Source organism: Podarcis gaigeae (genome assembly GCF_964106915.1).
Source record: "Podarcis gaigeae genome assembly, chromosome: 13".
In the NCBI taxonomy this organism is placed as follows: domain Eukaryota; kingdom Metazoa; phylum Chordata; class Lepidosauria; order Squamata; family Lacertidae; genus Podarcis; species Podarcis gaigeae.
In genome coordinates, this window is record NC_139689.1 from 52,738,508 (window position 1) to 52,754,913 (window position 16,406).

Here is a 16,406-nt window from a genome sequence, read left to right on the forward strand (position 1 = left end):
ATCATTTTCTAGGCTCCAACACAAGGAGAGGGCTCACAACATCCTTTGAAATCACAAGGTTCCCAGCCTCCCCAAGCCATAGGAGGAGCTGAATCCCATTTTGAAACATCAAGCACCCAAAGGAGAGCCTATAAAAGATGGAAAGAAAATGCAAAATGTACTCACCTACATATGGAAGTATTTGCTTTAGAACAGCAGTGTAATTTAGCACCATCCAGACCTGTTGAAGGTGGAGGGTGCAGAGTGACTCCTGGGTGAACAGATCTTGAGCTCTCAAGGAAACATTGCCATAGAGGATCCTGTGGCAGAGGCATCGTTTTACAGCTTTCAATAAGTCCATCCACAATTTCAAGCTCTGTTTTCATTGACATCAGGATCTTTTTACAAGCTGTTTTGCAGGCATAATCTTCTGCTCTATCACAGCAGTATAAACCTAAATAGCAGAGAAGAAATAAATACTGCTACCTGTCACATAGTTGTGTTTACATCACAGTGTCAAAACATCAGCACGTTAAAATTTAATATAATGCAATTAAAAATTGCTTTATATATAAAAATGCTGCATTGTATCTATTTTTTAAAGAGCAGGCAGAAAGATTGTCCCCCCCCTTCAGATTAGTGACTGCACTTGCCAACCCTTCCCCCAACCTCCCACCAATCTTCCCCCCCTCCCAACAGTAACTAGTTAGACCAGGCATCCCCAACCTTCGGCCCTCCAGATGTTTTGGACAACAATTCCCATCATCCCTGACCACTGGTCCTGTTAGCTAGGGATCATGGCGGGCCACAGGTTGGGGGTGCCTGAGTTAGACCTTCCCAGTTCCACCTCATGCCATTATTGCTGGTACAGATCCGAAGGCTGCATTGAGCGGGAGAGCCCCCAAAGCAGGTGCCTTTGAGCAGATGGATGCCTCCCTCCCCACTCAGACCACACCAAGGCTCCCTCCCCTTAGAACTTCTCCTGCCACAATTACTGCCTCAGTCTATAGGGACTGTTCCTCCACTTGGGTCTGCAGATACTCTCTGATGCTGCTAAAAGGGCCCAGCAGCTCCCTGAAGACTGCCATCTTGCTGTTGTTCTCAGTGCCACCTGTCTGTGGCCAAGCAAACTGCAGCAAGACCCTCTTACATGTTTATTATACAGAAATAAAACAGATCACTCTCTAAAGAGCAACCACAGATCAGGAGAGGAAGGTGTGGGTGCCTGAGGGACACTTCCCTCAGTTTGGCAGGTCCTGTGGGTTACCACCTCTACTCCAGGAGAATGTCTTCAATTCTTTTACTTTTGAAAGCAAATACAGAGAAAAATATAGATGAAAAAGAAATTTGCAGTCCAGAACATGAACAGAAAACCATGCTTACACTATAGATACCATTGCGTACTTCCACGCATTAAGGTGCTAAAATTTTGCATGCCAAACTTGTATTTCCTCATACTTACTATCTGTTGAATTTCTCATTGGATAGGACTGTGTGTAGTTGTTCACACAATGAATTAATTGTGGGCTAACGGAGGCGCAGTAACTTTCAACAGCTTTGAACTGAGAAGGACCTGGAGAAGAGTCGGTTCGAAAGATTGCCTGGCAATATTCCCGGCAGTTTGTGTGATGACCAGCATAACTGCAACAAACTGATCCCACTAGAGGAGGAAACACAAGCAAAACAATGCATCACAAATAACTCTTTATTATTAGTGATGAAAATACAGAAATATGTTTATACTCTATCGTGGGGAAGAGGCAGAATCTAGTCAGTGTTCTGGATAGGCCAAATTTGACAGGTGAGTGGGGCCACCCACCTGCCAATCACCCACTGTCACAAAGACATTGTGCCCACACATGCACAACGTCCTGCCAGATGGGAAAAGCAGCTGATATTAAAAAATGAACATACATCTCAAAAAGCAGGCAATGAAACGGGAGAAAATGATAAACTAATATTTAGGAAGGGCTTTTTTTTAAAGGTATACTTACTTTCATTTCTGTTGATGCAGCTAAAAAGTGCATTCTAAAAACAAAAGCAAAAAGTATCACTTTTAAATAGCTACTGGTAAAAAAAATTAAATGGCAAATGCACTACATCTTTTGTTGGTGAGCAAAAGAATATAACTGAATCATATGCACACACATATATAATTATATGAAGAGTTAAAGTTCAGTACAATTAATAAACATGAAAATCTCCTATTTGCCTTGATTTGCACATCCTATGGCTAATTAAATACTGAAGACCCTTGAGAACTTCCAGGAATGACAGTAGCTATAGTGGGACAGATCAAAGGAATAGCAAACCATTTCCCAGAAGAATGTCACAAAGATTCTGTCAGAAAGGCTTCATTCATACACCACAACGGATAGCACACCAAGCAGAAGTAGGAAGAGGCTGCAGGGAACCTCAGGAGAAGGCACAGGCAAACTCGGCCCTCCAGATGTTTTGGGACTACAACTCCCATCATCCCTGACCACTGGTCCTTTTACTAGGGATGATGGGAGTTGTAGTCCCAAAACTTCTGGAGGGCCAAGTTTGCCTATGCCTGTTCAGGAGCCTATGCAGACCCCTCTCCTGCGCAGCTGGGAGGATTAGAAGCTTTTGTGATTTGTTGTATCTTCTGTACCAATAACCTGTGGCTTGAAGATGGTCCTTGAAGTGCACCCCACAGATTGCATCTCAGACGGCATTTCAAAATGGTATCCTCTAAATGCAGGGATTTTATTCATGCATCTGACAATCTGTTCACTACAGAGAGACATATTTGCAGCAATTCCCAGTTGTTTCACTGTTCAGGTTTATGAATCCAAAAAGGAAAAGTTACCGTAATAGAGAAACTGCTGCTGCTGCTTTTTGCGTACCAGGTAGTAGCCCCCGGATGCCTCCCTGTTCAGCTGTGGGTTCCCTTCCACCAGGCAAATATGGCTTAAGTGTGCAAAATACTAGCCAAAAAGGTTGCCAAAAACATTGTGCTCTATTCCTTTTGTGATGACTAAGCTTTGGAAACTGAAATTTCCTCAATATCAGTGGAGGCTGGTCCATTAGAGGATATTGCATTTCAAGCTGTGGTAGAGGGCAATGGTTTGCTTTCTGCTCTTGACTGGGGTGTTGGTGGCACAGGGCTCCCAGTCTCCTCCTTCCATAATGCTTTTAAGACCAGAACAGGACCAGGGCATCTGTAATTTTTATCTGTAAACCACCTTGAGTCCATCAGATAAAAAGGCCAGGTATACATCATCACCACCACCACCATCATCATCATCATCATCATCTATGCCCCCCTCACCAACCTCAGCCAGTTACCATCTGCTTTTCTTAATTACAACCAGTCAGCAGGTGGCTTGGGCTCCCCCTACTGTTGGCCTCCTTGCCTCCACTCTACCGGCCCCAAGGGGCACCACAGCATCCTCCTCTGATGATTCCAGGTGTGATCAAGACGAGAGGGAAGAACTGTGTGGCAGCTGCATCCCTGCCCTCGTGGTCCAGACACTGGCACCCACTCTGCTCTCACAAGTGACTGGTGAGGGTTGCTCCCCTGGGGAGGGGATGCTGTCTAAGACAGACAGAATTTGCACAGAATATTATATATCATCTATATTATATATAACTATAACTTTTCAGAACCAGCATCTGAGCTTTCTTTTTCCTCCCGGTGTGCCACATATTTTCAACTGTAAGCTGGAAAGCTGTAACCATCTTATTGCTGAGTTGCTCTGGGAACCTTTTAGACCAAAAGAGTGAGGCATAAATGCCATAAATAAGTATGTAAATAAAAGTTATAGCCTGGTAATCTGCAGGTTATGAATAAATAGTCTCAATTTCAACAGTTTTTCTAAGTAGTTTTATTTCATTTTCTTTTCCATTCAAACAATTTCCTTCTGTCAGTGAAAAAACTTTCAGAGCTTAAAAGAAGATCTTTTAACATTCTTTTAAAATGTTAATCTGTCACATATCTCAAAGTTTAGTGGTTCTGCCATGAAACAAAGCAATACATATTCTTGCATATGAGTAGAATAATCCTGGGGTGCCTATAGTAAAGGTCTGAAGCTGCCATCAGAATAGTCTTGCTGAGGACAAACTATTGTCCCCAAGATACAACTGCCCACCAAAACAACACATTAGTTTTACCGATTATTCTTTTTAATGGTTATACAATGATCTGAAATACACCCTTAAATAATAATGATGATAATAATAATAATAATAATAATAAGCATTCATAAACCACCTTTCTCTTCCAAGGATCTCTGCTTCTGCTCTGCCCCATTTAATCCTCACAACAACCCTGTGAGGAAGGTTAGGCTAAGAGATGGTGACTGGCCCAAGCTCATTCAAGGAGCTTCATGGCTGAGTCTGAATTCAAACTCTGCTCTCCTAAGCCCTAGTTCAATACTCATACCAATATATTTCATCTCTCTAGAATGCAGAATCTTTTAACACTCAAGATTTTACTGCCAGGATCTAAAGAGCCTGAGTATATCCTGTGGGATTTTGGACTTTCAATAGCTGCCCTTGCAAAAAACTATTCTACAAACTGTATTTGAAAGTCTTCTCAGTTTAAAGAATGGTTTAGCGCACACAATGACATGGGGTAGAAAATTTTCTAATAGTGGCATACTCTGGATCCTGCCTGAAAAATCAATCCAGCCTGTTTTATGATACCTTTCCAAACATATGCCTTATTCTCTAAATAGCACTTATCATAAATTATGTTCTTTTATCTTCGATTAATTTTAAATTTTGTATTATACATGCTTTTGCAAGTGTGAACTGCTTTGATATATTTTTAGTGGCAAATAAATGCAATAAATAATAAAATAATAAACCAATTAATATAGCCATTCTAAAACACTTTCCACAATTCCCCTTGTTTTTGTAAGGCTTTAAATTCTTAAGCCTTTAGCCTTTTCCAAATATACTGCCTGTTACACAGTTGCTCAATTCAGTCTCTACCTGATACACCTTCACTACTCTCAAATTACTTCATATCCCTGGAGAAAGATACTGACTACTCATAGTACTATTTGATATATGCTGTAAGGTGCCCAGAGTGGCTGGGGGAACTCAGCCAGATGGGCGGGGTATAAATAATAATATTATTATTCATTTATTTATTTTTGCACAAATCAGAATGCTGGTGACACATAGCTCTTTCTCCCTTTCCCCCAAGTATCAGGCAAAATGAGGTGCAGGTTCAGGTGCTAAAGCTGAAGCTGAATCCTGGCAAGATGTAGGCATTGTGGACGCAGCTCTACTCCACTGAAAGAACCTGGAGTGTCCTGAGATCCACAGCAGCTCCTAGTGGTGCATGGTCCTTGGTGCCCTTGTTGTTGTTTAGTCGTTTAGTCGTGTCCGACTCTTCGTGACCCCATGGACCAGAGCACGCCAGGCACTCCTGTCTTCCACTGCCTCCCGCAGTTCGGTCAGACTCATGCTGGTAGCTTCGAGAACACTGTCCCACCATCTCGTCCTCTGTCGTCCCCTTCTCCTTGTGCCCTCCATCTTTCCCAGCATCAGGGTCTTTTCCAGGGAGTCTTCACTTCTCATGAGGTGGCCAAAGTATTGGAGCCTCAGCTTCAGGATCTGTCCTTCCAGTGAGCACTCAGGGCTGATTTCCTTCAGAATGGATAGGCTGGATCTTCTTGCAGTCCATGGGACTCTCAAGAGTCTCCTCCAGCACCATAATTCAAAAGCATCAATTCTTCGGCCTTCTTTGTGGTCCAGCTCTCATTGCCATACCTCACTACTGGGAAAACCAGAGCTTTAACTCTGGTTGTCAGCAAGGTGATGTCTCTGCTTTTTTTAAGAATGTGCTTCCTTTCCGCTCCACAGTGTCAAGACAAGCAGAGGCCATTAAACCAGCAATTGCCAGCCAAGGAAAAGTGCTTCCAGCAGGGCCAAGCAAGATTCAGCTACACAATCCTGGTCTCAGAGGATTTTGGTGGGTCAAGAGCCACCTGAAAAATCTACCTGAAAAACCCTACTTACATATGGACATCACATTATTTCAGTATTTTCACAATCTTTTGGAAGCGACTTTTGAGAGCCCCTCGCAGAGGTGGCTTTAGGGCAGCATGAGCAGTGCAGGGGCACAGGGCACGCAGCCGAGGATGGGGACTTCTCAAAACCTGATAAGCGCATGCCCACCTTCAGGAAGGAGGTGTGAGGGCTCCGACAGGGTCCTATAGTCCTCCTATAGAGAGTCCTCCTAGAGAGCCAGTGTGGTGTAGTGGTTAAGAGAGGTAGTCTCGTAATCTGGGGAACCGGGTTTGCATCTCCGCTCCTCCACATGCAGCTGCTGGGTGACTTCTCTGAAGTCTCTCAGCCCCACTCACCTCACAGAGTGTTTGTTGTGGGGAGGAAGGGAAAGGAGAATGTTAGCCACTTGGAGACTCCTTAAAGGGAGTGAAAGGCGGAATATCAAATCCAAACTCTTCTTCTTCCTCTTCTCCTGCCTACTTCACAAAGCCAGGCAAGCAAACTTTGGGAAGGAGATGGGAGGGCTCTAGGACCCTGCCAGACCCACGTGCCTCCTTCCCAAAGCCCCAGCATCTTGTTTACCTAGCTCAAGATAGCACTGCAAGGGTTGTGGGGAGAGCCAAATGTTGGCCTCACACAGGGCAGCATATTACCAAGGTTCATCCCTGCCTCTCGGGGCTATAAGGAGGATAGAAAATTCCAAATCAACAAATAGTACATTTCAGGTTGCAGGACAGCAGGATCGGGTGATCTAAAGCAGGGGTCGGCAAGGCTAACCAGGCATGGGCCGGATCACTCCCGCGGAGATCACCCAATCTCCAGCGACGCCGGAAATCGTGTCTGTGCATGCCCAGGCACCGTGCGCCTGCACAGAAGCGATTTTTGGCATCTGGGCATGTGCAGAAGCGATTTCCGGAGCCGCAGAAGAGAGTCCCCGTGCTGGTTTAGCGCAGCGTGTGGGGACTCGCCGAGAAGGCGGATCAGTTCAGGGGAGGCTCATGGGCCTGTTAAGTGACCCTCATGGGTGGCTTCTAGCCCATGATCCTTAGGTTGCCAACCTCTGATCTCAACAGGCCTTCCATAAGTGCTATCAGTGGCTTGGCTCCTCAGTCAGGACAATTCATTACCCGTTGCAAGCTGAGCTGAGACAGATTGAACGGGAGGCCAGCTTGAAATAGCAGAATCTTCAACCTGTCTACCAGCTGCTCTGCTTCACAGTAAACCCAGCTTTGTCAGCCATTTAAACTTCATATAATTTGCTTCCTTTGGTGAATTTACTGTCTTTTTCGCTCCATAAGACACTTTTCTCTTCCTCAATAGTAAGGGGAAATGTCTGTGCATCTCATGGAGCGAATGCATGGTCCCTGGAGCCAAACTGCCCAGGGGCAAAAAGCAGATCATGCTTTTTTATTTTTGAAAGAGGGAAGGGGGCGTTGAAACAAATCCACTGAGTAGCTGATCGGCAAGCGATCAGGGAGGGAGATGAAGGACTCTAGTGATAAAGAAGGCTGCCTGGGAGGGGAGAGGTAAAAGCCCATGGATCCTCGGGATTTTTACATTGGGTCACCCCAAATTCACCATCAGATCACATAGCATGTCCATGACTACAGCCGGCACCAAAAAAATCACGCACCCACTGTTTCCTGGGGCCACAATAGCACAAAAATGTGGTTGCAAAGCACGGATCCACATGGATTCTCAGGATTTTTGCATTGGGCTACCCCAAACTCACCGTCAAATCACATGTCTGTGGCCACAGCATGAACCACAAAAATCATACATCCACTGTTTCATTCAGAATATTTTTTTTCTTGTTTTCCTCCTCTAAAAACTAGGTGCGTCTTATGGTCAGGTGTGTCTTATGGAGCGAAAAATACGTATTTTCAATAAATATCTCTGAGACATGGCTCAAGAGCTGTGTCTAGTACGTGAAAAAACAGCAAAACAAATAAGTGCAACCATGTTTACTTAGAAGTAAGCTTCACTGAATTTAAAGATGCTTATTTCTAATAAGTAGGGTAAGGACTGCAGCCCAAGGCTGTGTTTGGACATGCACATGTAAGTTGGGGAAGGTGCTTGCCAAATTAGTAGCCTTCAGGCTGATCCCTAAATGGCATGTTAAGTTTTCACTTGTTAGTGGAAATCACCAGAAGTAAACCTGTCAAGAGACAGGAAGACAGACAATCAGCACACAAACAAAAATGGTAATTACATGTCTGAATCTGTAAAAAAAAAAATACTATTACCACCTATTATTTTATTCAACAGAGTTCAGCAAATATCTTTATTGACACGTTTTCTAGAACTGAAATGTATTCATTCCAAAACAACTTCTAAGAAAAGTATTGTCTCTTATTGACTTATTCATGATTGCAGATCAAGAAAATATTGTAGACTACTTTAGTAACCTGACTCCAGAGGATATATTTCACTCCTGTCCTTTGAAAACTAATGAGTTGGACCCAGTCTTGCCCTCCTACAAAATGGAGCATTCCTTTCATTAGCAGAAGGGACCAAGAGCCTTAGGAGGCTTGTGCTGGACCATCTCTCCTAATCCCATGGGACAGTCTTTTGGGATGCAGGAGGAAGGGAAATACCTGAAATAGCGGAGTGTCCCATTGGGACAGATGGTCTGGAGAGATGCTGAAAATATATTCTGGGAGATTCATCACCTCATCCTCAAACCCCAATCTACAAATGAGTGTTATGTTTCCCATGACTTTTATCATAGACAGTATCAAAGCAGCGAAGTATGGTTCACCCATATATGAGGAAGAAAAGTATGGCAGTATTTCTCTTATAAATGTTTGAAAAACACTAGACAGTAGTTTTATGTACTCACTTGTAATCATTCTTGAAATAAGTCCACTTATTTATATAAAATAAATACTACAAAATGATTCCAACAAGAAAGAGAAAAGAAGAATTAGGAAGAGAAACTACTCTGTCACGATCAGTGATCACTTTTTCATTCCCATTTTTTAAAACTCTCTTACCTGTCCTTTCCGTTCTCCAACAAACATTGGTCAACCTCCTACAGCAATGCAGAAATCCAGAAAAGAGAAGGAAACTAGCATAACAGAGGAAAGGTTACAGATACGGGCAGTGAAGTATAATACAGAAGAGATAAGGCTATTTAATGTAGGGGATATCAGTTTAGAAGAACACAAGCTATGAAAATCTCAGCAGCTAAAGAGATTAGGAAAAGTAAAAAAAGCTTTCTAAGGCATATTTGCAATAAGATAAAAAGCTAAGTAGTATTTAATCTAAATCCCTTGCTGGGGAGTGAGCAGGCCACTGCATTTATTTCTTAATCTAAAGAATAAAGACATAAAGAAGAATCAATATGGAGATTGTTAATTTACCAGGTAGTCTAATCAATTATGGGACTTGGTTTCCTTTCCTTTTGAACCAAAGCCACTGTGGCTTTGGGTTGGAGATATCTACTTTCAATTGCAAGGTCTTCCCTTCTTTTTTCCAATGTCTTATTGATTGCCTACTCTGATCTGAGTGAATCTAAAAACACATTCCTAAAGTGAATGCTCTTCTTTCAGGCAGAAGGAGGTAAGATAAAACAGCATATGAAGAGATTTATATTCTTAAGAGAAGGTGTGCTGGAGAAAGTTTACTGAAAATACCATTGCTTTTTATACATTATTGAATGCAATCACATACTTGGAGATAACTGATTTAAAAGATTATTCAAAACATTTTCAGTTGCACATGAGCAGAAAATTAATTATTGTTGATTACCTACAAATATTGTATGCTAAGAAGGCTACTATTTTTTATATAAAACTTCTTTTCAATGATTGCTTTTACCAATTAAGCATGTTCCTACTTAAGAGAATAAAATTACTCCAGCTAAGTTAGCTTGTATTCAAATAGAAAACGGGACTTTTGCTGTGATCTATCAGGACTTTTGTTATAAGCTTCTCTCTCCAGAGCAATTCTTGCCCTCGTTTCTGTGGGGGTGCACCAACAGAAACCATGACTTTCACAAAAAAAGACCCATTTTAATCATGGACTGTACCAAACCTGTGAATACAAACACTGATCTACAAAGTTAACCGTTTGCTTTAACCATGGTTTGTGGGTCTACATGCAATTTTCCAGAAAATTTGGCAAATTAGAATAATTTGAACTGCATCAGAATTTTTTTCTGATATCAGAGGGAATGATCTCTCTTTTGCATCCTGTCTGTGGGAGCTGTATATTAGCATGTTTACTTCACTTGAATTTAGTAAGAGCCGTTTGACAGTGGAACAATCTCCCTCAGGAGGCTGTGGACTCTCCTTCCTTAGAGGCTTTTAAGCAGAGGTAGGATGGCCTCCTGTCATGGATGCTTTAATCTGAGATTCCTGCATGGCAGGGGGTTGAACTAGATGGCTCTTGGGTCCCTTCCAACTCTATGTGAAATTAAACATTTTGAAACTGCCAATCTTGTCCAATTTTGTATTTGCAATTGGCATCTATTCATTGTTACTAATGACCTTATGAAAAATATCAATGGAAAAATAAAGCACTTGGAAAGAATAAAATTTTTTTGCCCCACATCAATGATGAATTAGGAATGGGAAATTCCAGGGAAGGAAGAATCAGGAGGGAGTGACTATTTACTTTGCTGGCTTTCAGTTTGCAAAGCCTAGTTTGCCACTAACCAGTATCTTATCTGCAGTGGAGGAAAGAGGTCAACTTGGTCTGTTTCACCTCCAGAAAAGTTTATGAGTTGGAAACTGTTATAAGCCTTCAAAGTGTGCCAACATCAGGAAAGATTAAGCATGTTGACAGGGAGGGGTAACCCACTGTCTGTAATGCACTTACCTCATATTCTTTCCTGCAAACTTTCATAATATCATTTTTTGAAGATGCCTGAAAGACATTAGTTTCATTACCAGCACATAGTTCATATTATTCAAGAGCAAAATTATACAATAATAAATTATATAGAAGATATTTATATTGTGATCATTTTGAGATGCCACACCAATATATCTAATTTCTTCTATAGAAGCAGTTTTGAATCACTTCGATGTTCTCAATTCTGGCATATGAACATAATCAAAAGCAACCCTTTTTAAAGTATTAATCTGCTACTGGGGTCAAATGGACCTCTAAAGTCTAAATGACTGAGATTTAACATAAATAATAATAATAATAATAATAAAGAACAACAAACAAAGTATTTCAGTATTTCTTCCTGTCATCTAGTTCAAGTGAGGCTGTGCAGACACAGCACCACTGACTAGAGTCTGTAATACGGGCTAATAAATTGAAACAGAATCCTGGTAAGATGGAGGCTCTGTGGGTTGATGGTTTCCAGGTACAGGAATTAGGTAAGCAACCAGCTCTAGTCAGGAAGGGTTGCACTTCCCCTGAAGGAGCAGGTATGCAGTCTGGGAGCAGTACTCCTAGATTCAACCACAATGGCTAGATTCAAGGAGCCTCCATGGCTCAGACCGTTTTTTCCAACTTCAGTTGGTTTGCCAGTTATGACTATTCTTGGCCATAGTTGTTAATGATGCCTGCTGTGATTTCCTCAATTCACTCTGTGCAGGGCCTGCACAAATGCAGCAGTTAGATTATTAGTGTGATCACTGTATACAGCGGTGATGCGTCTCACTTCACTGCTTGAGGTGAAAGAGGAACATGCCACCCCAGCCCAGCTTGTGCTAGACTGCCCCACTCCCCTGCCATCACTGATGCCTCCCTTATGTGTTGCACAGGGGCACCCACAAAGTGCAGACCATAGTGCCGCTTCCATCAAGATCTCACAAGATTTTGGTGAGATCTTGCCGGAATTTGGTGCCACTGGCAGTGGAGGGGTGCTGCCCTGTGGGTTTCTGCTGCTTGAGGAAGGCGCCTCACCATAGCTCATGGGTGGGCTGGCCCTAGGTCTATAGGAGCCATGTAAAGGAGCTGAACTGGCTACCAATACATTTCCAGCCCAATTCAGTGGGTCAGTGAGGATGCTTAAAACCGTACATGGCTTGGGACCTCAATATTTGAGGGAGCACCTCCCCTGGAATTTAAAATCTTGTGGAAGGAAAACTCTCCTCTGTATCTCACCCACATGAGATGAATATTATGTGGAGATACAAGAGAAAGCCTCTTCCACTATAGCATTCCAACTATAGAAGCCCCTTCTCTTGGAGTCTCAGTTGGCACTGTCACTGGTCGGTCTGGCCATGGGGCCCACTTAATATAAAGATGTTTACTCAAGCATTTGGGAAGCATTAGCTGCAGTTGTGTCTGAGTTGCTTGTTGATTTTGCTGCTAATTATTAGCTTTTATGTGGCGTACTATCAGAGTGTTAACTTCGGAGTCAAGAGAGACCATCTTGGCTGTGAAACCTGGAAGACCTGCTCCCTGCCTGGTAGGACTTTTCATTCCCAGGGGCCAAAGGACCCCAGCTGTGCTTCATAGAGGGTTTAATTTTTTTTTAAAGGAGGGTATACACACAGGATTGTATGGGGGGGGGGATACATAAAAAGCAGCTCTACTCCACTGCTGCCTAGCAGACAGCAAACATAGGAGACCAATACAAGTATTATAGGAGAAAGAAAGGGGGGAACATATATTTTAGTTATCTAAGACTTCATATTTCATCATCAATTAAAATAACACAATCTCATTATAAAATAAAAAATTAAAATTGAGATAGCTTCAGCAAATAAAAACAAAGTTCACCACAGAAAACATTATCCGCTCAGCAAGACAAAGGCTTGCTGAGAAGTCTTCAGCTAACAGCAGAAGACAGCAATCAACATCCTGCGGAAAAATATTGCACATTCTGGATGTGGCCACTGTGAAGGACCTTTCTCTTCCAGCCAATCATACTTTCAACCATAAAAACGTATGTCTTACTTTATTCATGGTGCATCAAAAATTAATTCTTACCTGTTTACATGCTTGGCGACATTCTACAACAATGGCTAACTCACAGCAACCTAAGCCAACCCAGCCATCAGATTTCTTCAAAACACCTTTAAAGAAAAATAAAATTACTGAACACATTACAGTATCACTGCAGGGTGTATTGGAGGGCTGTATCCTATGCTTAGAAGACAACACAAAGGGAAGTGCTGCTCAACTGCAGAAGTTTGTTCACATTTCCTGCTGGGGGGGCTGTGTGCGAAGGTGCTGAATGATCAGTTAAGAAACATCTCATTCAACCTGAAGCTCCGTATTTGTGCAAACAGATATGTAATTGAAAAAGTATAAACTTGACTTCATTTCATTTTGCAACAATGCATGTACAGTATGCCAGTACTTCTTGGAGGGTGTGGTAGATTGTTTTAATCATGCATGACTGTCCAGATAAATCTTTTTTAAAACATATTTTATTTTAAATTCTTTTACAGTTAAAAGAACATAATTACGTCTAAATAAGTTAGGATCATACAACTTGATCATTTTTTCCCTGAGTCCTATACTGATCCCACCCTGCATGTGGATCATATACTCTTAAAAAGGCAAAGGAACCCCTGCCGGTTAGGTCCAGTTGTGGACGACTCTGGGGTTGCGGCGCTCATCTCGCTTTACTGGCAGAGGGAGCCGGCGTACAGCTTCCAGGTCATGTGGCCAGCATGACTAAGCCGCTTCTGGTAAACCAGAGCAGCGCACGGAAACACCGTTTGCTTTCCCGCCAGAGTGGTACCTATTTATCTACTCACATTATGACGTGCTTTCGAACTGCTAGGTTGGCAGGAGCAGGGACCGAGCAACGGGAGCTCACCCCATCATGGGGATTCGAACCGCCAACCTTCTGATCGGCAAGCCCTAGGCTCTGTGGTTTAAGCCACGGTGCCATCCGCATCCCTGATATTCATATACTCTTAGTACATTATAATAAATTATCAGAGCATATCTACCCTGAAGTATCTATGCATATCTACCCAGATGTAAGCCCTGAATTAGTTCAATGGTATTTACTCCCAGGTAAGTGTGTATAGGATTGCAGCCTAAATATAGTATTGCCTCTTACCTGGCAAAGAGGAATTTATACAGTCCCAAACTTCTCCCTGAAAAAAAGAATAATTGTATTTTATAAGAATGAGTATGATTACTAAGTTGACCATGTGGGATGGCAGGCATTTAATAAATAAATAAGATCAAAATAAATATTTGTATGTAGCAGATTAGCACTTTTAAATGCAACAAGATGATCTAGCACAAATAACGAATTATCAGGTAACCTCATCTAGAGTATTCAGTTTTGGGACCAGGACTTTGGCAAACTTTGCTTGGGACCAGGACTTTGGCAAACTTGTTTCATTTGTCACTATTTCCTGAGCAGTACCTGCAAAAGGGCAAGTGGCTGAGCACCTGACTGAGGTAGTGGGACACAGCAGCAGTGCAACAGAATTAGTTTCTGTCTTCAATCTACAGAAAGTGGAGGGGTTTAACCATCCTAAGGACAAGATGAGGAAGAGCAGACCCAAACCACACTTTCTGTTATCAAGCCTATTAACGCCCCTGACCACACATTGCCCTTTAATGTGTGTAACATATCATCTTGAAGGCATGTGTTTTGAGGAATTCCAGATCAAGGTGGGCATGCTAAACAACCAGAGCCATAGAGGCACAAGTTTCCTGCCACAGAGTAATAGGGCAGACTTAGAAAGCAAAAGGCCTGGGTGGCCTTGTTCTGCTTGCTAAGGCATCCCTAAAATCCAAATTTGCCACTTTCCCCTGTAAGGATTTATTAGTGCTCTGCAAGGCAGATATGCCTGCACCAGAATTATGTCTGTCCTCAACCTCTGAAATTCATTTTCAAATGTGCCGAGTTGGGAGATAGTACCATTTACCGAAGTTTCAAATGCTGTACTAGAGCACTGGATGGTTTTTTTTAAAAAATCAGCAGCCATCTTTTTAAGAACAACTTCCTCTGATTCTCCCTTGGAACCAGAGGGTGGAAACACAAGTGACTTGTGTATTCTGGGAGGACGCAGAATGCTTTTTAGTAGCTTTGGATTGCATTGTGATATGATTTCTCTCTCCCTCGGAAAGCAGAGCTGAAGAAGCAACAGCGCACCATTTTCAAGGTAAGGCAATTCTGTCATTAGAGCTCACGGCAGGCTAGAACAGGAGGGGAAAGTAGAAAGCACAAGTTTGCTTATATGCATCTGCTCAGGCTGTTCTCTTAGCTGGAACCAGCAATTAGCCTTTTAGAAAGCTTCCACTGAGGCCAAGGGGAGGTTTTTAAAAACCTTAGTGCTGTGAGGGGAGACAACTGTCGAGGGACAGGGAAGAGAAAAGAGAGAAGAAAGAAAGAAAGAAAGAAAGAAAGAAAGAAAGAAAGAAAGAAAGAAAGAGAAGGGGGAAGGGAGAAGGGGGAAGAGGTAGGAAAGGAAAGGAAAGGAAAGGAAAGGAAAGGAAAGGAAAGGAAAGGAAAGGAAAGGAGGGAGAGAGAGACCGTGGCTCTATCCAGCTTTTCTACTGGTCTGCCACCTTTTGGATCCAGTCCCATCTCCTACTGGCACGTGGCTCCCAGAAGGCCACCCCTGAGGAAACTGAACCCTCAGGCCGAAAATGGTCTTATGTTTTACCAAACACAATTATACAAACCATTGATTCTGGACAATATTCAGGTGCACGTTGCAATAGGTGTTTCAAATGAGAATCACTCTTTGATGTCAAAATCTGTCAAAAGCATTTTTAAAAGAAAGAATAATTAGAAAAATCACTTTTGTACCGCAAAACTTAATTATCTTTACTTAGGAAACCCATGAAGCTAAGTGGAATTTGATTTTGAGCAACAGAATACTCCTTTTTGGAGTTGTCCTTAGTTTCTATAATGATGAACTAGCCATGCACTATGGGAATCTAATCTCTGAACCTACCAGATTGCAACCCTCTTTTATTTCTTAAACCACCACTTTAAGTCTTTGTTTTTTATTTAAAAAACACACAAACCAGAGCTCTGGGACCTGGGAGAGTTAAGCACCATCATCAAACTACAACTTCCAAGGTTCTTCGGGAAAGGCATGGCAGTTAAACTAGCACCAAAATAATGTTTATCTTATGATATTTGCACTACTTATTATTGGTTTGTATATAAAAACACTCTTAGGGTGGCATCCAACTAAACAGGCATCCAACTAAACAGATCTGATATCACAATAATTTTTACTTTTGCAACTTCAGTTCCCCTCTCCCAGCCCTCCCTCCCCAAATCTGCTCTGGTAGGTTGGGGGAACTCCAGAACAGACACACAGGGAGAGGAGAGAGAGTTCCCTTGTACAGTCAAAAATCCTTGCACTAGTGGATATATTTTATTTAGTTGAATACTGTCCTTACAGATTTATCTCCTTAGGGCTTCCAAGTTTCAGCTTATCAAACCTAAACATATTACGATGAGATGTGGCTGACTTTCAAAGATCAGGCAGGGTGTGCATCTAAATCTAAATTGAAAATAGAATTTTCTCAGTCATAAA

The 16,406-nt window shown here is 42.2% G+C and overlaps 2 protein-coding genes across 5 annotated transcripts in view; both read right to left on the bottom strand.

The window, feature by feature from the left end:
- The window catches only part of RECK (reversion inducing cysteine rich protein with kazal motifs), a 43,028-nt gene that overhangs the window by 19,656 nt on the left and 6,966 nt on the right, over nt 1-16,406 (bottom strand). For 2 of the 4 annotated variants that reach the window (XM_083709161.1, XM_083709162.1), the window contains exons 3-9: nt 15,538-15,612; nt 13,955-13,991; nt 12,868-12,953; nt 10,792-10,839; nt 1,974-2,007; nt 1,442-1,639; nt 166-433 (exon numbers count right to left, since the gene is read on the bottom strand). In XM_083709161.1, the coding sequence (XP_083565287.1) occupies nt 166-433; nt 1,442-1,639; nt 1,974-2,007; nt 10,792-10,839; nt 12,868-12,953; nt 13,955-13,991; nt 15,538-15,612 (746 nt within the window). Of the gene's footprint in view, nt 1-165; nt 434-1,441; nt 1,640-1,973; nt 2,008-8,963; nt 9,038-10,791; nt 10,840-12,867; nt 12,954-13,954; nt 13,992-15,537; nt 15,613-16,406 lie in introns of those variants that run through there. The other 2 variants (XM_083709163.1, XM_083709164.1) reach the window with 2 other exon arrangements.
- Nucleotides 5,121-16,406, bottom strand: part of TGFBR1 (transforming growth factor beta receptor 1) — a 43,419-nt gene continuing 32,133 nt past the window's right edge. The window contains exon 10 of the transcript XR_014557470.1: nt 5,121-5,380. The gene's annotated coding sequence lies outside the window, so the exon portion shown is untranslated. The remainder of the gene's footprint in view (nt 5,381-16,406) is intronic.